Below are 25,279 nucleotides of genomic sequence, written 5' to 3'. Positions count from 1 at the left end.
TGAAAGTTTCCCCACCTTAAAGTGAATGTAATTTAATCCCAGAATATATTGATATATTGGCATGGCCATCCTGACTGTCATCTTCCCTATAATCTTGGGAAAGGAGGGTAAATGCTATAAGTTTTTTGTTTTGTTGTCCAGTTCTCTATGATACTAAGCTGGATCCATTAATCTTCTGTTGCATATTGCAGTTGGTCCGTGATAGGGTATACCATAGATGCTTTAAAAATGACATTTTTCCATCATGTAACTTCATGCATATATTTGTGGTTTTAATTAGCTTTGCTCTTAACTGTCAAATATGATTATAGTTACAGAATTACTAGCATGCAAACAATATGCATAGTCAAGCTGCTTATAGAAACACATCTTGCTTAGGGCCAGCTCTATTTCAACCATAGCTTAACAAAGCTGTTTTGTTTTATATTTATAGGGACCTGATATTTATGTGGAGTAAACTGCTGCTTAAATCTAACCCTTCGAAACAAGTATTTGTTGATCAGTGCTACCAACTTTTAAGGATAGCTACGAATGTCAGAGTAATTTTCCCTTTCATGAAGGTCATTAAGGATGAAGTAAGTGGTGATATTTTTTCTTGTATTACCAATTTAACTTAGTCATTGCGACCTCATTTTTTTGTGTGCTGCTCCATTGCAGCAAAGGGGGAAAGAAGGGATAGCTAGACAACATTAATTTCAAATTAAGTCAAGACCCAAAAAACTAGCTAAAAGAACTTCTGGGTACTTCATATGACCCTGAGTTCCCTTGTCCATTGTTGTGGTTTTACAAATGCACTTTTTCCTATTATTTAAATTGTTTTTCTCTCCTATTTCTATAGGGTTAGGAGGAGCCCACATAAATAAAAGAGGAAATTGACACAACGTAATGTTGCCATTTCTAATAAATAAATGCACAAAGTAAACAAACTAGAAAAAGAAAAATTACTTGTTTTCTAATTTAATTACTGTTCTCATAATCTTAAGTGTTGTAACGATAGTAACATGCTTTCATGCAGAAATCAGATACCTTTAAGAGTTCCTTCCGCAACAGCCACTCTACAATAAGCTATAATAGGATACTACAATACAATAGGTGTCAATAGATCAATACAAGTAACTTATCTGTAGCACACGGAGGGGAGTTAAACTTCCAGTGATCTAAATGATCAAAGCATCTGTAGACTTACAAAAGAAAATGGGAATGAAAACATTGTAGACTTATATTTCTCACCGAGAAGATGGGTTTGGCTGATTTCTTTCGTATTCGATCAATTAGATCAAGATTAGTAGAAGATCATTTTGCAGTATTTTTGTTGGGTTTTCTTCATTGTGGCTGAGCTTCAGTTGTCATTTTGATTAAATAGTATCTTCCATAGAATTGTTTACCGCTTGGATTAAATGTACCACCATTTATTGTTAATGGCTTTCACTGGGCCTCTCATATCTGTCCTGTGTCCGTTGGCATCCTAATTCCAGAAGAGCACATCTGCTAAATCTTTTTGAAGTACTTTCCCAAGCAAGCTGTATATATTTACCATTTAGGAGGCGAATAGAGGTTTTTGAATGGTCTCTAGGCAGGTGTTATCCGTTAAATCAGTAGTTGCCAAACTATCGTCCCATCCACTACAAGTGGCTGCTACAGCACTTGCTGGTGGTCTGCAAACACCTGGCTGGTTACATGGTGCTGTTTTCATTGTTTGTATTAAAAGGAGCTAAAAATACTCTAAATGCTTTTCTAATATTCCTTTGCAATGTAAGCAATTGCTGCAGTTGGCAGAGGGATGTTACTTGTTTGCTGGTGGGAGAGCTGATGACCCAGGCAATCTCAAATGAGAGAAAGTGTGATCTATGAGGCAGCCTCTACTAAGACAAGTCCCACCCTATGTACATTTGAGACCCCTTGAATTAAGAAACTGACATGATTAATTGTAGCCTTGTTTTTGGCAATATATCTGCTGAAGAATTGGACTATTTAATGTGGTATTACTTACCTTTGGCTAAACAAGGTTCTACGCAGAAGACATGGTAAACTTAGTTGGTTCTCTGCCTTCTTGTCTGTAGCCAAGGTATAGATCTATTTCTTTTAACATGAATCTTGAGTTTGTATGATAGTGGCAGTGTCCTGAGGGATTATTAATCAAGCCTGGATCCTGGAAAAAAGAAAGTTCTACAAGCTCTTTGCAAAAGAGCTAATAGAGTAAACCAAGATGCTAAAACCCATTGTATTTCAGACACTCATTTGATGGCGTTTGGTACCAGGTTCAGCCTGTACTTGTCCTATATGCTTTCCCATGTCTCACAGAAGTTTGTAATAAAGTGCAGCATTGCTCATCCTAATGTGCCAAATAGCTCAAATTCCACATCTAGTATCTGACTAACTTTACAGCTGACAGCAGATTTTATAGTAGTGGAAATGTATTCGGCATTCTGAGACTTAGGTGGATGAAGAGTGTAATCATTTTTTTCACTTGAACCATAGTAAACCTATTTTGTTAATGTTACAGTATAGTTATACACAAGTGAAACAACTCTATTATGTTCACCATGTCTTGACTCTAAGTAAAAATACTCCAAAAAATATCCCTGATGGTTAGGTTAATCTAGTACTGCTCTGTTAGTAAGATTTAACTAAACACTTAAGTGCCATTTAGATTTTTAAATGCCCCAACAAATATGTGAATATGTATGTACTTGTTAATACAGAGATATTGAAGATGTATGCAACATATAGTTATAATAAAAGCTTGTTCCCAAATTTTTCCTTTATCAAAATATCTTATATCTCAGATAGGAGGAATTTTCAGAAACACATGTTAATTATAAATTTCACTTAAGGGCCTAGTTTAAATTTCAAGTGATTAGTATTTTTCAGGATGATAGCTCACCATTTCTGAAATATCAGGCCATTGTGATAAGTCAAGTTGGGCACCCAAAATCACTTGTCACCTTTGAAAAGTTTTGTAGTTTTCATTTTTTATGCAGTACAAGTTAAATGAGTCAAGATGGAGACCAATTTAGAGAGCCCAAGCTTCAGCAAACCTTAACCAAAACACTGCTGTCTCTTTGACTACAGAAGTGTGCAATACAAAAGTATCTGAAGCTTTGTTGACAGCACTAGATATGCAGCCTGCAGTGCAAACCAAATGTTATGCTCAGCATAGCTGTAGTTTATTTTATTGCTTTATTTATATTAAATTTTATTTAATTTAATAAAATCTGCTTTTGGAGGACTTGGCAACTAAGATGCCTTCTGAATTCTGCTTAGCTTTGAAATATTTTAAAACAAAGTTATGTTGAAATTCAAGTATTGTTTTAGAACTGAATTTTTGTTGCTCCTGCTTTATTTTGCATTCAAACATGCCTCTGTCGCAAGCCAACAATAAAAGCAGGGGATGATGTATAATTAATCTTCATTTCTTTTCTGCAGGTTGGAGAAGATGGTTTGCAGATTTGTGTTGAAATATGTGGATGTGCTCTGCAGTTGGACCTTCGTGATGATCCAATCATGAAATGTCTCATATATAAAACGATTGCTCACTTTTTGCCAAATGACTTGGAGATACTCCGAATTTGTGCGCTGTCTATCTTTTTTCTTGAGCGCACCTTAGAATCATATTACACTGTTGAACATCTATATAAATGTGCAGATGAAGAGTATAATGAGCACACTAGTTCTGTTCAGAACCGTGTACGTTTTGAATTGCTTCCAATTTTGAAGAAAGGTTTGTTTTTTGATCCTGAGTTTTGGAATTTTTTGATGATCAAGCAGAATTGTTTATCACTGTTGGGGGATAAAGCATCTGTTGGCTTAGGTGAAAGTACACTGGAAAATTCTATTGCTAATACAGAGAAGCCGACGCAACATCAGGCTTTGAGTGAAGAAGTTGTCTCTTTAACAGATCTAAGTAATGGGGAGCTTGACCCTGAAGACCCCTCTGAAGCCCAATCTAAAGGTCATGCCAGAAAGAACCATGCAGCTCTTGGAGCATCCAAAATAGATCATAATGTACCAAGACACCGTTGTGCGTTATGCAACAGGGAATTTCTTGGTGGTCACATTGTGAGGCATGCACAGGCTCACCAGAAAAAGGGCAGTTTTTCATGTGTAATATGCTGTAGGAAATTCAGGCAAAGAGGAATCATGCTGAAGCACTTAAGGAATCATGTCAAGAAAATACAAAGACAGCATCTTGCTGCTACCCATAACGATGATCAGGAAACCCCTGCTTTAAGTGAAGTAAATTGCTCTCATGCATCTGTCTCTTTTGAAAATGGGAATTTTAACTGTTCTAAAGATAATGAACCAGAGGCTGCAGTAGTTCCGAGTACTGATACAGAAGTACAAAACCTTGACCAGGAATTGGATGTGGCTGAAAATCATATAAGCGAACAGGATAATGTTATTGAAAATGGCAGTTGTGACAACTGTTTAAATAACACTCCTGAACCTTTAACTACGGAGAGTTTGCCTGAGGGTGGCGATAGCCCGAGTCAAGAGTCTCCTATACTTCACAAAGTAAATGGAGCTCTGTGCTCTCAAAAGGATCTGGATGTTATGGATCAAGAAGGTAACTTCAAGTGCCCTGCCAACAGTTGCATTCGAGTGTTTAAAAAGATAAGATTCCTCAATAAACATGCAAGAAAAGCTCACCCAACTGATCTGAAGGTGCAGCAGCATATAATGAAGTGGAATAAAGGAAAATGTCGGTTCTGTCAGAGAAAGTTTGCAGATTCTCAGCATTTCATAGACCACCTGAAGCGACACGTATATCCAAATGTTTACTTTTGTTTACATTTTAACTGTAATCAGAGATTTAAGCTGGCCACTGAGCTTGTGGAGCATACAAAAAGTCATAGTGTGTTTAAAGCTCAGTGCAATTTTGCAGAGTGCTGTGAGCTTTTTGAAGAGCTTCCTTTGCTGTATGAACATGAGGCTCAGCATTATTTAAACAAAACAGAGTGTTCTGAAGTAAATGAAAAAAATTCATCAGCTGCGCTATCAGAGTCACTTTGTGGTTTTCAAGAAAAAGATGCATCTAGTAGTGAAAAAGAAGCTGTAGATTTACCAGTTCCAACTTGGAAGGCAAGGAAAGACTCTACAGAACCAAAGACATATATCCAGAGTATGGAGAAGAAAGCATACAATGTAATTCAGAATGGGAGTGAAAATTCATCTGATGTTACTGCTACAGTTTTAAGCTTGATAGACCAAAAGATGCCTATAGTACAGCCAAATTCTGAAAACTGTAATGTTCGTGACCAACTGGTCAATGGGCACATGGAACTAGAGCAGACTTGTTCAGCTTCATCAGATGCAGCTTTGGACAGAGTGGCAGATGAAACAAGGACAGAAAATGGGTCAATACCAGTTTTACAGAACTGCAATGATATACCACAAAACAATACTGCTGCAGTCTCTCAGTCACCTTCCAAACCAAATCAGACAACTGAAAATACTTCATATGGCTTAATTGTGACAAAACCATATGTTAGACCGTTGCCTCCAAGTTACCTTGATGAACGATACATTAGCATGCCAAAACGTAGAAAAACTGTCACTGATAAAATAGATGCCCATTCTGAGCAAGATAAAGCTTGTAGCAAATCAGCAGAAAGATTTAGATGTGGGAACTGCCTGACCATCTACTGTAACTCAGAAGCACTTGAGGCTCACCTTGCACAAAAGAAATGTCAGACGCTCTTTGGATTCGATTCAGATGATGAAAGTAAGTCTTACAATGCTTCTAGATGCATACATTTAGAGATAGAAACTAACAGAGAAATGGTCCTTGGAAAAAGTCAGGCTTCAAGACAGAGCAGATTTAAAAAAAGACATTGAGTGGTAATGACCTGAATAAAAACCAAGTATTTTAATAAACCAGAAGATAAACTCAGTCAAACTAAGTGTTTAGGAAAAGAAACGAGAGTTGAAAATCAGCCAGACAGCTTTGATGAGAGAGCATTCAGACAAGATAGACTTGGGTAGTTTAATCTATGCGTTTTCTACTTGCATGTTCAAAACTAGGCATGTTGACAAACTCAAGCAAAATTCCAATTTAAAGCACCATTTGCATGGGAACAAAATGAAACCTAACAAACTTAATCTATTTTACAGGTGCCTGATTAAATGTTGCGGGAAGATGTATCAATTGAGGAGTGGTGTGAGAAAACACTACACGAAGAAGCATCAGTTTGCTGTTTCCCAGATGGCCTTAATCATAAAGCAGACTCAGATTACTAAAGAAAAATGTGACCTTGATAAAAGACAAAGCACATTTTCGAGATAGAACTCACACAGGAATAGTAGGAGCTGTGCAGGTTTTGAGTCCAGAAAGGTTGCTACAAACTCCCCAAAGTACCAGTTATCCAGAAAGCCCCATGAATTCTCAGTGTATGATCAAAGAACAGCAGCACAGTGTGTCTGGCATGAGCGCTTAAGAAAAATAAAACACTCAGCTGAGCAGGCCGAGAAGAGAAGTGGCTGTTGCCTTAGAGAAGAAACACCACTGTAACCTGTTCACCGGATTAAAAAGTTTTGATAAGAGAGACCCTTCCTATCCATGCATGTTCAGAGGGTGTCACTCCACATTATTAAAAAGATTTAATTTAAAGAAACATTACATTTATTTTCATGGTATGGATAAAAATTTGATAGAGGAAATGGACATTCTTTTTTCAAAGTTTGTGTCTTTAACGAAAACTCACGGAGGTCATTTAATAAACTTGTGTTCAGAATCCAAAATGAAGAGTGGAGAGAGAAGTCTAAGATGGACAGTGTGTTCCAATAGCCAGGAAGTTAAAACACAGAATATAGAGTCTGATATTAGATATATCAGCTGTACAAGACACAATTCAGATGCACTTAAAAGCCCACTTAAAGTATAGGGCAAAACTACACATACTGACTTTTTGGAAATGTTAAATAAAAAGTCCATTACAGGCACTGTGAGATTTAACACAAGGCGTACGTGTACGGCAGCTGCTGGTACTAACCCATACAGATTGAGGCTAAAAAATAATGTATGCCCGGAGTGAAGAAAGATGAATTTGAACTGGAGTATAGCGTTAAAATAATATCCAAATATAAAGGTCCTTTAATTCTTAGTATGACTGATGGATAAAATTTAATAGAGATGCTTTTCTCTCAAAAATGTGAGTTAAATGAAGATAGAACAACAGAGAACAAAGCAAAGAATGTCAGTTATTAGCAAAAATAGATCAGGAAGAAACTTCTGTACCCACTCAGCATCCCTCAGTGATCAGCACTGAGTTTTGATTTACCATGTAATGTTGCTGGTAAAAGTGGCATCCAGAATGAGTCTGTAAGGATGGAAAGTTTCAATATGTTGCCTAACAGACCTAAAGACACACAAAACAAAAAGGTATTTCTGAGTTTTACTCATGAGGGTATTCTGCGCCAAAAATTCTGTGCCAAAAAATTAAAAATTCTGCACACAATATATTAATGTTCTGCAAATTTCATTTGTGAAATAAATGTGGAGGCTCCAGCATGGCATTGGGGAGCACAGGCCACTGGCTGCACGGAGGTGGAAGATCACTGTGCAGCTCCCCCTCCACCCCAGGATACGGACTTGGCGATGAGGCTGCGCCCACCCGTAACGTAGTGCAAGGACAGGACCTGCCCCAGAAACAGCCCAGGGCCCTGTCTCTCTGTGCCAGGTGCACCAGGTGTGGGCAGGCAGACTCAGCCAGGCAGGATCCAAGTGTGGAGGGCCTTAGTGTGTGGGGATCCAGATTTGGGTTGAAAGGTTTCTGGGTGCGGACAGCTCAGTGGGGGATCCGGGTGTGGAAGAGATCTGGATGCACAGGGGCTTCTTGGAGGGTTCTGGGTGCAACAGTAATGGGACTCTGCCGGGGGGACCGGGTGAAGGTGGTTGGGGCTCAGTGGAGGGGGGTCTGGGTGTGGGGAGGGAATAGAACTTAGCAGGAGGGTTTTGGTGTGGGAGGCTGAGGAGGGGGTCCAGATGCTGGGGGAGTGGAGCTCAGTGGGGTGGGGATCCAGCTGTTGGTGGTTCGTCTAGGTGCAGAGGGAGTGGGTTCTGGGGTGGGAGGTTTGGCGGGAGGGTCTGGGTATGAGGGGGTCTGGATGCATAGGAGTTGAGTGGATGGGGCAGTCGCAGCTCCCTGTATAGTTAACCTCCCCTTTCCCCCATCTGAGGAGCGATGGGCTCAGGAAGCGCAGCGGGGAGAGTTTTCAGAGCTTCCTACAGCCAGGGGAGAAATTGGGGGTGGGTCTGACATGGCCCCAGATGCCATGCAGGGTAAGAGGAAGTCCCGTCCTCCCCAACCCAGCTGGGACTAGCAGCTGAGCCCAACGCAGGGTAGGCGCCACCAGCCGGGGCTTCCCCAGTCCTGCCCCCTGCCCCACAGTGATTTACCTTTCTGCTGGCTGCCCTGGGCACCCAAAACATATTGCTAGGCAGGGTCTCATGATTGCTCTTTTTGCTTCCCTGTGAGAGAGTCATTTTTCTGCAGGGAAGCAAAGAAATCTGCAGGGGACATAAATTCTGTGCATGCGCAGAGGCACAGAATTCCCCCAGGAGTAGAGTTTTCATCAAAGGAGAATGTTGCAAGTGCTCAGATTTTCAACTGCAATGAAAAATTACGCACTCACTATGCTACCTTGTTTTGTAAATTACACAAACTATATGTTTATTTCAGACCCTGCTTGGTGCTGTTAACTAAAAGGTTGGGTACATTCAGAGAGGCAGAAGCTATCCTTGATAAAAACAGGAGGCATGAGTCAGATTTTCACAGTAACCTAGGACAATACAGAAGGGCTTTCCCAGCTCAGTTAGTTTGCTCGTTGAGTGATTCATCACAATATGTGTACAGTACAGTAAGGCAGTTGGCTCACTTACTCAACAGATTATATGAGAATTGATACCACTTAAAAATATGGATACAGGATCTGTTCATTGTAGCAACAACTCACATTTGCAAACACAGAAAGGTTTCATTGTAAAGTATGCTGTTCTGACACTTGAAACACTATAGTTGAAAAATGACTCTGCTAGTAATCCTCTGTAAAATCAAATAGATGTTCATATAACTTCTCCTTCCTTTTCCCCTTGCTTAGGGGAAAAAAGAATGCTAACTCAGATTCTTACTTCTTGAATCCTAGAAAATGGTTCTCTAACTTGGGTTTGGCCAAAAGTAAAAGGGTATAAAATTATGATCACAGGTATGTGTGCATTACATTAATACCAATGACTGGGGCACTTCTAGAAAGATCTGCATGACATTTGAGGCACCAAAGAATGCATTTTTTGTTTCATATTTAAAAGATAAAGTGCATCGTGTATAAAATTTTTTAGGTTTTTTTTAAATAAGTGAAACTAAGGAAACAAGTCAGTCAAATGTATTTCCATACTTATCTACTGTAAAGTTTTTACCCAACTAACTTTTAAGAACCTGGTTATCTTCTTTAGAATATTCCCAGGCTCATCTTTGTTTTTTAGCTTCAGTTTTAGCTTAAATACATCTGGAAAAAATAAAGGTTATTTTAGAGTATTAAATTATAAAAACTTGAAAACTTGGTCAGTAGATTTAAAAAAAAAAAAAGTATTAAATCTTTAAGTGTACTTAATCTTTGATGCTTTTTCGCCGGTACTAAAGCGCCGTGTGTTGCTTCAAAAACACGATAGGGATTTGTATTTTCTTGGTTTAAAGTGTGTAGTTTATGTGCATCTATGCACATGCATAAACTGTGACCATAATTTTTCTACCTGTTAAACTCATTTTTGTTTAAAGATGCTTGTGTTGCGCACACAAGTCTTTATATCACATGTGTTCAGTATATATAATTTTGAAAAATCTAGATTATTTCACTTAGGCAAACGCTTAAAGGAGTAAGTGGCAGGTAACTTCTTGAAGTACAGATTTTCGTTCAAAAGACATGTTGTCCCTTCTGTAAAATGTTACCTGTTGGCATACTCAGTTGAAGTATTAAGCAACTACAATTTGAAAATAAAATATTTCTAATGTGTGGGATTATTATACATGCTTTATGGGATTCAGAGACATTTAAGACACCATCCTAAATTGAGTTGGCAATTTTTAGGGTTTAAAAAAGTTCCAAATCTAGGATTTGTTTTTTTCCAACACTAAGTGTCATATTGTGTAATATAAAATACACTTACTCCAACATTGATAAATGATTTTGATCCAGCAAAGAATGTGTGTAACTTTAAGCATGCAGATAGTCCCATTGAAGTTAATGGCAGTATTGATGTGCTTAAAGTTATTCATGCACTTAAGTGCTTTGCTGGATCAAGGTCAGTGTGCTTTTTGTGCAGATTATCGTATTTTAATCATCTTCCTCCAAGTGGACTAAACTTGGTTTGACTTGGCAGTTAGCTTTTTAGAGCTCATCTGTTACTACTTGAACACTCCATTATAAAGGTCATGTAAATTCTGATTTTCAAAAGTTGCTGCTTGATAGGCACCCTCCACAAATAATTGTGCTAAGTGGGTTGAAAATGGTCATATCTGTGGGGAAAGGTTACTGGTACTTGGGTTATTTAGCCATATTCATTTAAAAAAAAACCTATAAATTGTATAGTTTGGATAATTTATAACATTAAACTTGTGATTTTAATATCACAATGAAGGTTCAGCTGTACTCATTTACTTGTATTGTTTAACATCAGTGGTATGGATGAAAGACTTTTAAGGGGTAGTATTGTTTTTTTTAATTTATTTGGTACTGTATAACACCTTTCTGACTAAATGCAGTGTATGCATTTTGGGACTCTGTTAATTTGTAAAAGCTATTAAAGGTTCAGCAAGAAAGGAAATTAGTGCTTCCTTGTTGAATGTTAAATTATTTTACTTTTCATTTATATAAGAGTACAAATTAAAACTGAGCCATCAAACTGCAATAAATCAACAGTAGTGTTTCATTTTAAAAAACTTTTTGTACTGTACATAGATTTGTTCAATAAAACATTGTCTTTGTTGTTAATATTAAGTGAGCTTGTGATCTCTTCGGGAATGTGCCTGATAAAATTATTTGACCACAGTATCTAGCATTACTTGGCACGCAGTGTGATACTATATTGTATAACATCCATACAAAACTAAATTGGCACTCCTCAGTCTGTCTGTGGCAGCTGTTCTCAAACTGTGGGTTGGGATCCCAAAGTGGGTCGCAACCCCCTTTGAATGGGGTCGCCAGGGCTGGCTTAGACTTGCTACCCAGGGGCTGAAGCCCTTGAGCTTCAGCTTTGCGCCTCCCCACCCACCCAGAGGGGTGAAGCTCAGGCTTTGGCCCCCTGACCTGGGGTAGTGGGGTTCTGGCAGGCTCAGGTTTTGGTCCCCCTCCTGGGATCATAAAGTAATTTTTGTTGACAGAAGAGGGTTGCGGTGTAATGAAGTTTGAGAACCCCTGGTCGATGGGATGGTGTACACTAGGAACTTATCAGCCTAGCTTTGTGTGTCAGGGGGTGTGAAAAATCTACACCCCGTGAGGTAATTATGCTAACCGAACCCCCAGTGTAGACTTGCTAAATCAATGGTAGAATTCTTCTGTTGACCTCACTACAATCTCTTGGGGATGCAGATTAACTACAGCAATGGGAGAACCCTTCCCTACCCGGTTGTGAGTGTCTACATTGAAGCACTTATATGTGCAAACACAAGATTTGGATTAGAGTATATTGTGCAAGTACAAACCAAACTTGTGGCATATAGAAGTGAAAAGTGGTGATATGGAGAATGTGTTGGGGCTTTTTGTTTGGTGTTTACAAGTCATATACCTCTCAGATTACCTGTGTGATATTATCCTGCCTGAGTGCATAGAGTTGAATCAAAAGGGTTGTTAAATGAACCTAACAGAAATGACAAAATAATGAAAAATGGATAAGAATCCTTGAGGAAAAACATGGGGAAAGGGTTTATTGGCGAATGCCAATTATTTGGCTCCATCCAGAATAGAATGGCTTACTTCTCCCATGGCTAAGCCTAGGATCAAAGAGGATCCAAAACCTTGAAGGTTCCTTTGGGAAGTGTATGTGTGGCTGGTGGGGCAGGGCTTAGCTGCTCAGTGAGTAGGTGAGAGCTGACAAGCATGCAGAGCATCACACATACGCATACTTCTTCCAGTTAGAGATGGACGTAGCTGGTCTGGATGAAACATATTAACGTTTACAATAAAAGATTAAGGATTAGGTAAGGGGAATCATGCACGTAGACTTTTGTTTTAACTTTTTGCTCTGCATGCTGTGTATATTTAGGTGAAGATTTAAATAATGCTTGGTTTTAAAGAAGCTGGTTTTTGTCACTTTAAACAACCACAGTCACAGGATTCTGAAGAAGAAAATTTACAGATGTCATACTCATTTGGGCCAGTCATATTAACATAGTTGTGAAATGGGAGATGCAGCCAAGATATCCAGTGGTAGGGTTGCATATTTCCATCTAGAGAGGTGCAGGAAGCCAAGTTTGTCACCAGACGCTTGCGCTTGAGGAACAAAAACGGACTAAGGTGCAGCTTGCCTGGTAACTGAATACTAAATGAGGGAGAGTGGGTCAACATAGGTTAACCAGTAGGACAAATGAATAAGATTTGACATGTAGGTAGGGAAAGAATTATACACCCGAGAGAATGAATCCTGAGATATTAATAAATAGCCTTGAAATTAAATCGGTTGCAATGAAAGGCTGTTTCAGCAGGCAAGGCTATTGAAAAGCCATGATCTGTTCCCCACTGTGAAGAAAAGCCAGTTTTTAAAGAGCATTGGTAATGTACAGGAAAGTAAGAGATTGAGGATTTGGAGGCAAATGGGAGAATCTTTTAGAGTAGATCTTTCCATTAATGCTGTGAAATAGAAAGGAAGTCAGTATAGATATCCAAGAATGGGAGCAGGGTATTTACATTCTTTGCATGTGTACAAAGGAAGTTACTCAAACTCATGTCTTTACAGAGTTTGTCTGAAGACCAGAGGAAGGCTTGAATAACCAGTCTCAGAAAAGGGCTACCAAAGTGTTTCATATGGGCTATGTTCTGGAGACAGACATGCCCATGACCTATTCAGATGGCTGCATGATAGTTTGGATGATTTTACTATAGGGAAAATAACTTGCTTTCATGGCTCCCTAATAGTCTGTGTTTAAATTTTCCCCTGGTAAAGGTAGTCTTGCTGATTCTTGCTTATAGAGTTTATTCTAGGTTCTATCCCATTCTTTAAACAAAGTAGTCTCTTGTGGTGGGAAAATGGGTAAGTATTTAACTAGCTTAGTCTAACACTGCTACTGACCTATTCATGAGAATGCAAAACTAGGAAAATGCAACTTGAAGCAGGCTTGGAAAACAAAAGCATCTGAAGAACAAACACTAAAGTAATAACTAAAGTAATAAAGGTTAGCAAAATTAACTGGAATATTTCCTCTTGAAGTTCTAATCTCCAAATTATCTCACCCACTCTTTTGTCTACAAAAATGAAAATGATCTTGTTGTGTGTTTGAATTTAATAAGGATTGGAGATTGTCAAACAGGCTCAAATGGAATTATTTAATCAGATTATTAATCAAAGATTAATGAGCACAATACAGAACGCAGAAAGAAGACCTACTTTACCAAGTCCTGTAGATAAAGAGAAGTTAGTTTGTTCCCTTCCTCTGTATGTGGTGGACAGTATTCATTTTCCAAACTAACTTTCCAATCCTCTTTCCTTTTATAAGGTATGAGACAAACTCCTTTTCTGAGGGGAAAAATAGTTTCCCATGATTTAATTTCACCATGTATACTGTTTTTCTAATTACTTATCGAATTTCTTTTATGATCCTCTGTTTACCTGCTTGAGTAAAAAAGGGGAATCTACAATTCAGTTATTACTAACAGCTGCGCCAAACAACAGTTAGAGTTAAATATCTTTCAAGGGTCATAACCATTATAAAACCCATCTGTAATAACAAGTACCTCTTCTCAGTCACCCAGTTTTGTTTATAACCTCCTTCTGTAGACACTTCTCATTAGGTTGAGGGATCTCTTCCCTGTGCTCCTGAACTGTATTAGTAAAATCAGGACAAAAAAGCTGGGTTAAAAGATTACATTTCATTTTTGAGTTAATCTTCCCTTCACACTTTAGATTCTGTTGAAGGACAAAACTTTAGTTTCAACATACATAGGGCAATAAATATATAGATGCACCAAAAAAAAAAAAGCATATAAAAGAATTACAGTAGTTTAACATCAAAAAATATGAACTACCTCTTGGCCATACAGTCAAATGCATAGTTGCATGCCAAATTTCCCATTTAACTTAACATCAGATTACTAGAGCTGTTAGAGATGTGGCAAAAGATTATGGGGGTGGGGGGTTCCTAGATTTTTCCTAGGTTTTCATAGATTCCAAGGCCACAAAGAGCCTCTGTGATCATCTAGTCTGATCTCTGGTATAACACAGGTTACAGAACTTCTCCAAAATAATTCCTAGAGCAGATCTTTTCAAAAAGCATCCAATCTTGATTTAAAAGTTACCAGTGATGGAGAATCCACCATGACCTTGGTAAAGTGTTCCAATGGTTGGTTAATCTAACTTTTTGAAATGTATGCCTTATTTCCAGTTTGAATTTGTCCAGCTATTGGATCATGTTATACCTTTCTATGCTAGACTGAAGAATCCCTTATCAAATATTATTCCCCATATAGACAGGCTGTAATCAAATAACCCCTTAATCTTCTCTTTGTTAAGCTAAATAAATCGAGCAGCTTGAGTCTGTCACTATAAGGCATGTTCTCTAATTCTGATTCAAATACCTAAATTCCAGGTTATAGGGGGCAAAGTTGAGATGTGAGTCAAGGAAGGAGGTGAAGGTGGTAGAGTTTTGGATGAGTGGAGCTCTTAACAATTAGTAAAGTATCAAAGATATTGAGAAAGTTATGATAATGTTAAATGCAGCCTTGATCTGAAAAAGGATGTAGGAGGTGGGGTAGGTAGATAGAAGACCATGAATGGCTTTGAGAAGACTAGATTTCTTGTTGTGAAAAGAGCAAAAGCCAGGCTTGATGCAGTGAAGGAGTTTGTTTTTGAAAGTGTGTTCTATATTGCCTATTAACATTGATGCTGGAAAAATGGGTAATAGAATGTCGGGAGAGTCTGGCTGCTATAAACATAGGTCAATTTAAAAATGAACATGAAAAAGAAGTTAAGTCTGTAAGTTAAATTGGGCACAGTAACGAAGTAGTGTATCTTGAGCTTTAACATAGTACATAGTTGCAGATGATATACAGTGTTTCAACAAATAAGGTATTAATATAAACAATGTGGATTGATATATGTGTGACCCATTTTGTTTGGACATTTCGTATAGAATAACAAAACGGTAAAGAGAAGGTTTATGTAAATCCCAGTATGATTTAAATGTGTTCCCATGTAATATCCTAAAATTTTGCACTTATGCCATTTGTTGTAGTCCCTAATTGTGCCCTCTGTAAAGTACAATGCTTACTCTAACAGGTGACTGTAAAATTGACATGATCAATATTTGTTTAGTTTCAGTAACTTCCAGATCAAATTTGCTTAGTTTTCAAATAAAAAGCTGTTTCCAAATTGCAAGGTCTGCACTCTAACTGGCATCCTAGTCAAGCTGGGTTCTTCTCAAACATAACCACCAGTAACTGATACGCTACTATAAGCCTGGTTTTGCCCTCAAGATACAGTTGTGCAACCTTATTGACGTCACTGGGGATGTACACATGAAACAGCAGTGTTTGTTCCTACATTTGGAACTATATTTATTCTCCTGCATTAGTATTAAAGTCCAGTGCTAGTCTATATCTGAGTAAGCTTTGCAGAGTCAACAGGAATAAATGACAAGTTGACCATTTAAGTAGATATGACTGAATAAGAACAGGAATTACCTGTTTAATAAGAGTGCCATTTGTAGTTACTCTTCAGAGCACAAGTGCACTTTGAAGTTTCAGCCCAGCTTCTTCAACACACACTTGTTTTTACAGGTTAATAATTTTCCATAGCTTTCACCTTTGGACATGTTTTGCATTCTTGGTCACTAGCCAAAGGCATTTTTAATGTAAAGTTTGAGCAAAGTCTTTATAGTCAATTTTGAGTTTGGGCAAGTGGGGGGAAAATCCTTTTCATGTTGTAAAAATTTTAACCAGTTATTTTAAGAGGGCTACAGCAGAAACAGCTGAGGTTAGTGCATGGGTGAGCCAACTTTTTGGCCCAAGAGCCAAATTTGGGTATGGAAATTATATGGCAGGCCATGAATGTTCATGAAATTGGGGGCTGTGGTGTGGGAGGCGGTGAGTGCTCCAGCTGGGGGTGCGGGCTCTAGGGTGGGGCCAGAAATGAGTTCAGGGTGAAGGAGGGGTCTCCGGACTGGGGTGCAGGCTCAGGCTGGGGTTGCGGGCTCTGGGATGGGGCTGAGGATGAGGGGTTGGGAGTGCAGGAGGGTGCTCCAGGCTGGGACTGAGGGGTTTGGGGGGTGGGAGGGGAATCAGGGCAGGGGGTTGGGGCACAGGAGGGTGTCAGGGGTGCAGGCTTCAGGTGGCGCTTACCTCAAGCAGCTCCCAGAAGCAGCAGCATATCTCCACCCCAGCTCCTTTGCGGAGGTACGGCCAGGTGGCTCTCCATGCTTCCTCATCCACAGGCAATGCCCCGCAGCTCCCATTGGTCCCCAAGTGCTGCCCCCACAGTTCCTGGCCAATGGGAGCTGTGGGGGCAGCGCTTGGGGCAAGAGCAGTGTCAGAGCCCTCTGGCTGACCGTACCCGTAGGAGCCAGAGGGGGGACATGCTGCTGCTTCTGGGAGCCACATGCTTCCTGGCTAGAACTTGAGGGCTGGAATAAAATGTCTGAAGGGCTGGATGTGGCCTTCGGGCCATAGTTTGCCCACCCCGGGTTAGTGAGTAGATATTGCCATAGTCCTGCTAAGGAATACTGTCCTTGCTTAATTTTTTTTTAAATCAGCCTTTCAAATATCTATCTAAAACACTAGAAAAATCACTTCTGAACATCAGCATGCTGAATGGTCATCTAAGCACTTAAAGAAGCTCTTCCTACTTTGTGTCACCAATGCACGTAAGCTCCTGTGTGAGATAAGGCAAGGATGGAGTGTTGCTGGAGCGATATGCATGAGGAAGATGACTATCTTATTAACACACTGCATAATCTTCTCCCGAAAAAAGTGTCTTTATCAGAACAAGAAAATTATGGGTATGGAAAGACCAGAAATCACTTGATTTTTAATGGGGTCTTAATTTTTTTTGCTGAATTCAACAAAATATTCAGAATCAGTCTTCATTTTTTAAAGTTAGATGTAAGTACCCACACCCAGCTGGAAACATTTAAATGCAAACATTATTGAGCACTTATATATATGTGCTTATATATATGTATATGTGTGTGTATATATATATATATATATATATATATAAAATTACTGTGCAGAACCATCTCTTAATGCAACCTTAAGACTGCACAGTTAGTTTTAATTGTATGGAAGTGCAAAAATGAAGGTCTCAACAGCAGTCATCTCATTTGCACATAAGTAATGTTTTCTATTCCTGCCTTTCTAGTTGAATCTGTAGCTTTTGTTGTTGTTGTGAAATGTGTATGATGATGTGCTCAAAGTGGATGAGTTAATGCTGCTTTTATACACTGTGAACCCGATTCTAATTTACACTAATGCTGCTTTATGCTGCCCTGACAGTGAAAAGACTCTTAAAGTAGGTATAGATTTAAACAAAGTTTGGGCATGGTATATAGCAAACAACTTGTGCTAATCAAAGAAATGTTAGACTGAAAAGGATCTCAGTAGGTCATTTAGTCCAGTCCCCTGCACTGAGGCAGGATCTAGACCATTCCTGATATATTTGTTTAAACTGTTCTTAAAAACCTCCAATGACAGAGATTCCACAACCTCCATAGGTAAATTGTTACAGTGCTCAACAGCTTAGTTTTTCCTGATGTCTGACCTAAATCTCCCTTTCTGCAATTTAAGCCCGTTACTCCTTGTCCTGACCTTTGTGGATAAGGAGAACAATTTATCACCCTCCTCTTTATAACAACCTTTTATGTATCAAGACTGTTATCGTGTCCTCCCTTAGTCTTCTCTTCTCCAGACTAAACAATCTTTCCTTGTAGGTCACGTTTTATAGACTTTTTTTGTTGCTCTCCTCTGGGCTTTCTTCAGTTTGTCCACCTCTTTCCCATAGTGTGGTGTCCAGAACTGGATGCAGTACTCCAATTGAAGCTTTATCAGTGTTGAGTAGAGTGGAAGAATTTCTTCTCCTGTCTTGCTTACAACACACCTGCTGACACATCCCAGAATGTTGTTTCCTCTTTTTGCAACAGAATTACACTGTTGACTCATTTAGTTTGAGATCCACCATACCTGCTAGATCCTTTTCTGCAGTACTCCTTCCTAGGCAGTCATTTCCCATTTTCTATATGTGCAATTGATTGTTCCTTCCTAAGTGGAGTACTTTGCATTTGTCCTCATTGAATTTCTGTTTACTTCAGACTGTTTCTCCAGTTTGGGCAGATCATTTTGAATTCTAATCCTGTTCCCCAAAGTGCTTGCAACCATCCCAGTTCAGTATTATTTACAAACTTTTAAAATGTCCTCTTTCTGCCATTATCCAAATCATTTATGAAGATATTGAATAGAACAGGACTCAGGAAAAAACTCTGTGGAATCCTGCTGGATATGCCCTTCCAGCTCAACTGTAAACCATTAATAATTACTTAGTATAGTTTTCCAACCGGTTGTGCACACACACCCACACACCCTTATAGTAGGTTTGTCTATGCTATATTTCCTTAGTTTGCTTATGAGAAAGTCATGTGAGACAATATCAAAAGCCTTACTAATGTATACATATATCACTTCTTCTGCTTCCCCACTTATCCATAAGGCTTGTTACCCTGTCAAAGAAGGATATTAGTGTGGTTTGATGTGATCCATGTTAACTGTTACTTATCACCTTATCTTCTAGGTGCTCACAAAGTGATGATTTGCTCCAGTATCTTTCTAGCTACTGAAGTTAAGCTTACAGGTCTACAGTTCCCTGGATTGTCCTTATTCCCCTTTTTATAGATAGCTACTATATTTGCCCTTTTCCAGTCCTCTGGGATCTCTCCTATTCTCCACGGTTTCTCAAAGATAATTTCTAATGGCTCAGAGATCTCCTTAACCAGTTCCTTAAGTGTTCTAGGATGTGTTTTGTCAGGCCCTGCGGACTTGAAGACATCTGACTTGTCTAAGTAAAACTTAATGGAAGGTTACAAAGTCTTCAGGGTAGGCAGTGCCTTTTATTATCACATTAATATTTTTAATATTTATTTATTTAAGATTTAGCATTTCTGTGCATTAGAATTTTCAATTTGATTTCTTCCTGTTGCTTTTAACCTGGAGTGGTTTAAGGCAGAGGAAGATTCCCTTGTCTAGACTCAGGACTATGCTTAGTGTTATAGTGGTACAAACACAATCTGTTTAGAAATCTATGTAGTTAAATCAATAGAGACCTTAGTGCGTATAAAGGTTCTTATCTCTCCATACCTTATTCATGTAAATATAAGTACCATTATATTGATATTACTGTGTTCATGTAAGGGGATTGTACTGATTTAATTATCTGTTTATAACCTGATATAACTATGTCTAAACTATATCTAGGAGTCAGAAGACTTAGGATTTATTTCTAATAGCTGTCAAAAGACTTCCTGTGTGAACTTTGGCAAGCTACTGAGTCCATTTCCTATTCTGTAAGAAGGCGATAGAACTTGTTGAAAATTTTCAGAGGAAACACTTTTCCATGGAAAAATGCTGATTTGATGACATTGAAATGTTTTGCAGGAGCATACTAATTTTGTTTATATTTTTGATGAAAAAGTATCGAGACATTTCTGAGTACTTCAATAAGGTCACTTAGATATTTCTGAAACTATTTTTTGAAATTTCCAGTTTGTGGAAGATAATTTATAATATAAAAATCTGAATGAAATGCTTTGACATTGTTGAAACAAAATGTTTTCAAATTTCATTTGATAGGAAATTTAACTTTTTGTTCTGATTTGGGATGAAGGGAAGGGAAATTTTAAAATGTCATTTCCTGTAGAACAGAAATCCTGAGTTTGGACTAGCTCTAGTGATAATACTTGTGAAGCACATTGAGACCTAGGTGAAATGCCTAGTATAATGCATAATATGTTTTTTCATATTATGTCAACTGTCTTCAGTTAAGGCTTGGAAGTTAACCCTTTTGCCGCACTCTTCCCTTTCAGGAAAAAAGGTAAGTTTAAAATAAAAAATATAGGCAGCACTGAGTTGAGAAATCAAATTCCAAATTCAGCTAACTGTGGTACTGGAATCAGAATATGTGGGTGTTTAAGACTGCATATTTTAATGTGTAAATGAGACTCCTCATCAAATCAAAGAATGTAGGCTAAGAAATGGTACTTTTGGATTATACTGATAAATGGAGAGAGAAGTGGTGAGCTTGTGTGTTAATGGGCAATAGGATTGGAAGATCCAAGTGTCTCTCAGCTGGCTCACAAATATGTGGAAGGGGAGGGTAGGTATTTTATCTACTGTAATAAAAGGTAATGTTGGACCAACTGGAGCCAAAAATGTCACTCCAGTATTGATCCTGATAACTAATCTCAGTGCCAGTTCTTTATCTTCATTATATTTTTAGTATGGCAGTTCAGGGTTTGTATGGAAAGTGTAGATCACTTATGGTCGTTTGGTGATTGGCTGTTGCGGGTAGGTAGATTGATGGCAGATAGGTAGAGGATAAAACATAAGGACAGTCATTAGTAAATCCTGTCCCCACAGTAGTAGCAGGAGCCCAACAGGAGGCTAATACTGAAGCAAAGAACCAAGATCTGGCTGCAATGCAAGGTTTTTTCCTCACCATTTGACATAAGAATTGGCATTGGGTCAGATCAATGGTCCGTCTAGCCCAGTATCCTATCTTCCCATAGTGACCAATGCCAAGTGCTTCAAAGGAAATCAACAGAACAGGACAATTATCAAATGATCCATCCCATGCTGTCCAGTACTAGCATCATTTACTTTGTTCCCCTGTGTTGCAGCCTAATCAGAGCAGAAACAGTAGACGTTGGACAAAGCTGGCAAATCCCTGTGCACATCCCAATTACCCAATGCAGGAAGACTTTGATTCTCCTGATCCCACAGGAAGAGGAAACTAGTTGGCAGCCTCCTCAATCTCCCAGTCATTGACTTATCTCCTCATATGGTAGCTATTGGCGAAGACAGCTACTGCTATCCAAAAAGGGATAGAAAGGGGCTTAGGTCCACAGGGAAGAGAGGGCACAGGGAAACAGGTAACTTGACAGGGAGGGAGTGTGGCTTATAACAGACACCTTGAGTAAGACGAATGGTTTATGGACAGGTGTAAACAAATCTACCTTACATAGAGAGGGATGTTAATCTGCTGATATGAACACAGGACTGGGAATCAGGAGTTCAAGTTCTTATTCGGCCTCTGATAGACTCCCTCTGTGGCCTAGGGCCATCCCTTAACTTCTCTGCCAGTTTTGCCTTCATGCTTCAACAATGCCTACTTCACAAGGCTTTGAAGAGTAGTTAATGTATGTGCTTTGAACATGGGAGGAGCTATACAGATTATATTATGTTCTTACACAAAGTTTGGCTGTGCAATCTTAATTACTAATTTCCAAGTTACCAATTGCTTGTTTTTTGTAATAACTTTATTCGGTACAGTTTGTAGTGGAAATTCTCAGCTCTACGTCAATGCAACTTCTGAGAATTTCTTAGGTTTTTTTTAGAAAGTAATTAAAAACATTTCTGGAAACTGCATAGACTGACTTCTTAAAGTATTTTGCTAGAATTGTGAAAGGTTGTGTAAATCAGTGTTTTTCAAAGTTCAGGTCGCGACCTAGTACTGGGTGGCAGCATGTAAGGCAGTGGGTCACCTTGCTCAGAGTATGTATGCCCAGAGACCGTAGCGGCTTTGGTCAGCACCGCTGACTGGGATGTTAAAAGTCCCATTGGCGGTGCTGCGCAGCTAAGGCAGGCTAATGCCTATCTGCTCCAACACCGCCTTGCACCCTGGAAGCGGCCAGGAGTGGGTCCAGCTTCTAGGCAGGGGAGCCCTCTGGCTCCATGCGCTGCCCCCGCCCCAAGCACCAGCTCCGCACTCCCATTGGCCTGGAACTGGCCAATGGGAGCTGGGAGTGGGGTGGTGCCTGCAGGTGAGAGCTGCGTGGAGCCACTTGCATGCCTCTGTTTAGGAGCTGGACCTGCTGCTGGCTGCTTCTGGGGTGCAGCATGGTCCACGGTGCCAGGATAGGCGGGAAGTCTGCCTCGGCACCCAGGCTGTGCTGCTGACCAGGAGCTGTCAGAGGTAAGTCTGCATCCCAATCTTCTGCCCCACCCCCTGAGCGTCCCCCCCAACCTGGAACCCCCCTCATGCACCCCAGACCCCTCATCACCTGCCCCAGCCCAGAGCCCTGACACCCAGCTCCAACCCTGAGCTGCCCCCCAAACCTGAAGCCCTTCCTGCACCCCAAAGCCCTCATCCCCAGCCCAGAGCCCTGACCCCCTCCTGCACCCCAACCCAGAGCCCCTCCTGCATCCCAAACCCCTCATCCCTGTCCCCACCCCAGAGCCAGCACCCCAACACAGAGCCCCCTCCCACACCGTGAACCCCGGCCCTGAGCCCCTCCCAAACCCCTCATCCCAGCTCCACTGGGTCATGGGCATCAACAATTTTCTTCAACTGGATCCCCAGAAACAAAGTTTGAAAGCAACTGTTGTAATCACTAAAATGTAAGAGAGGACAGTCACTGAAACACACATGGTCTGTGACAGAGTTTGTAACTTCTTTTTAACATGAGCATTTCAGCCAGTGCCAGAACACTTTACAAACTCTATTAGCACAGTGTCAAAATGTAAAAACCTTATAAAACCTTCCATTATCTGATGGGTGGTCAATGCTCAAAATACTTATTCTCAAATTTTGTGCCCGACGTCATGAGAACTAGATCTCATACATGACTAATGAATAAAACTCATTTTAAATTTTACCTCTTTGTTTTACAAAACAGTTAAGTACACTTTACTTGTTGAAGGGTCCCATAACTCAATACCTCATCTAGATAACCCCCAAATTACTTACAAAATTCTCTTGGTAGAGCCCACACATGTGAAGTTTAAGATGGAAAGGATTTTTTTTTAGTAAATAAAGTAGCAGGAGATTGCAAAATTTAGCTGGAAAGGCTATATTATTATATATTATATTATTATAAATTAGCTATAGAATTATAACCATATGTCTATAATTTAACCTGTACTATGCAACATAGTTCATGTGCAATATTAACAAGTTATAACCATAACATCAATTTCTGGAATTTCTTTACTCAAACCTCTTTTTTTTTTTTTTTCCCCAACCATCATCTTGTATATAATTCTTGTTTGTGTCAAGGGCTGGTCATCAGAATATAAACATACAGTACAATCTACAAACACTCTCCAAAGCATCTGAAGAGCAACATGCACTAATAAGCTAGGTTAAATAGTGTAGAGTTGCAATTCATCCTTTAGCAGGAAGGACGTTCTAACTTAAACTATAGAAGATTGAGTGCTCTTCCCATAATGACCAGATAATCAGTTTATTCATAGAGCTATATTTCTGTTTTGGTTCTGCCCTGGATGACTGCACTACCTGGTTAGAACCACTGTTCCTGCTTTTGGCACATACTGCCCAACTTCTGTAGTAGTCAAAAGGCAACCTCCTCAGATAATAATACATAGTACTTTGCAACTCATCCAATGATCTCTAATTGTTTTAATAAATTAACTCGTTTGGTAGTGTGGCATACTGAGGTACATGAATGTGATATATTGAAATGAGAGGAAGGAAGATAATAGCATTTTGTATACAATGGAAAAGGCAACATGGATGTCTGAGAGGCAAAAAAGAGGGTAATTGAAGTAATTAAACAGGAGTTGGTGAGTTAGTATAGTTACGTTGTCCATCATCAGACTGGGTTAAACTAGCAAAACCATTGCATATGGTTTTCATTGGTGCTGAAAAGGTGACATTAAGATACAATCTATTCCTATTTTACCAGTTTATCAATTTCTACTCAGAGACTTGAATTTCAGTTATTAAAGAAGTGATTCCTGTGTGTGTATATATAATTGAACAAATGCGTAGGGAAAATATTGTGGAATAGATTTGGATTGAAGGTGCTCTCTTAATGATCATTATTAAACATTAGACCATTTGAATGATTAAAAATTTAGTTTATTAGGAAGATGCATTATTGCCAGGGATTGGTAATGGGGTATGGAGCCTATACCTGAAAGGAGATGCTTGAAATCAAGGTTAGGTCCAAAGCGACCTCGATGCATAGAGGTTAAGGCCCCAAGAGATCACATGATCAGCAAGTTTGACTTTCTATCTGTTAGAGGCCACCAACATCTGCACACTAACCCAACATCTGAAATTAGAACACAGAAGTAGTACAACCCCCAGGAGACTAAACTATTCTGTGCAACAGGTAGGGACCGAGAAGCACCACTGCCCAAGGCCCCTGCAAGGGCAAGAAAATGATTAAATTCTGTCAAGTGACCTATAGTGCAGAGAAAGGCAACCCCTCTCTCTTCTCTTCCTTCCCCCCCCCTTCACTGCCAATCTGGCCTGGAGAAAATTCCTTCCCGATCCTACGCATGGTGATCAGTTAGACCCTGGTCATGTGACCAAGAATTAGTAAGCCCAACAAGTGAGAGAGAGGTTGCACTGTGCCACCTTAAAGCCTACAATTATTAGGTGGCTCTTTCCTCCCAAGGGCCATGACAACTAGCCCCGTGACCAAAAAAATACCACCGTGGTATGAAGCCCTTGTGGGTAGCTGTAGCAGGGCTGAGGTGAGAGTCAGGCAGGGGTCTGGACTACCCTCTGGCTTCCCAGGGAAGTGGCACAGGGAGTGCCTGCCTGTTGCCTTGGTGCAGAACTGAACTCGGCCCGTAACCAAAAGCTCTGAGAGGAGAATATTTGGGCTTGTCTCCATATACAGTGCTCCACCTCTACGCCTCTGCTACTCCCTTGGCTACACTTGTGAGTTACAGCGCAATAAAGGAGCCCCAGGTGCACTAGCTCACTACCTGTCCACACTGGCAAGGCACGTAGAGCACTCTGACTCCACGGCTACAGCGCTGCTGGTAGTCCACCTCAGCCAGTGGAATAATGTTTGCTACGCGCCCCCCCCCCCACCCCGGCTGGAGCGCCGTGGCGCCA

At 39.7% G+C, this 25,279-nt stretch overlaps 1 protein-coding gene across 2 annotated transcripts in view; it reads left to right on the top strand.

The window, feature by feature from the left end:
• The window catches only part of ZNF654 (zinc finger protein 654), a 59,189-nt gene extending 51,990 nt beyond the window's left edge, over window positions 1-7,199 (top strand). The window contains exons 7-9 of one of the 2 annotated variants that reach the window (XM_073305704.1): window positions 434-575; window positions 3,427-5,725; window positions 6,115-7,199. In XM_073305704.1, coding sequence (XP_073161805.1) covers window positions 434-575; window positions 3,427-5,725; window positions 6,115-6,122 — 2,449 coding nt within the window. In that variant the 3' untranslated portion in view covers window positions 6,123-7,199. Of the gene's footprint in view, window positions 1-433; window positions 576-3,426 lie in introns of both variants that reach the window. The other variant, XM_073305693.1, reaches the window with a different exon arrangement.
• The last annotated feature ends 18,080 nt before the right edge of the window (window positions 7,200-25,279 follow it).

Source organism: Lepidochelys kempii, chromosome 1, assembly GCF_965140265.1.
Source record: "Lepidochelys kempii isolate rLepKem1 chromosome 1, rLepKem1.hap2, whole genome shotgun sequence".
NCBI lineage: Eukaryota > Metazoa > Chordata > Testudines > Cheloniidae > Lepidochelys > Lepidochelys kempii.
This window is presented reverse-complemented; position numbering and strand designations above follow the sequence as displayed.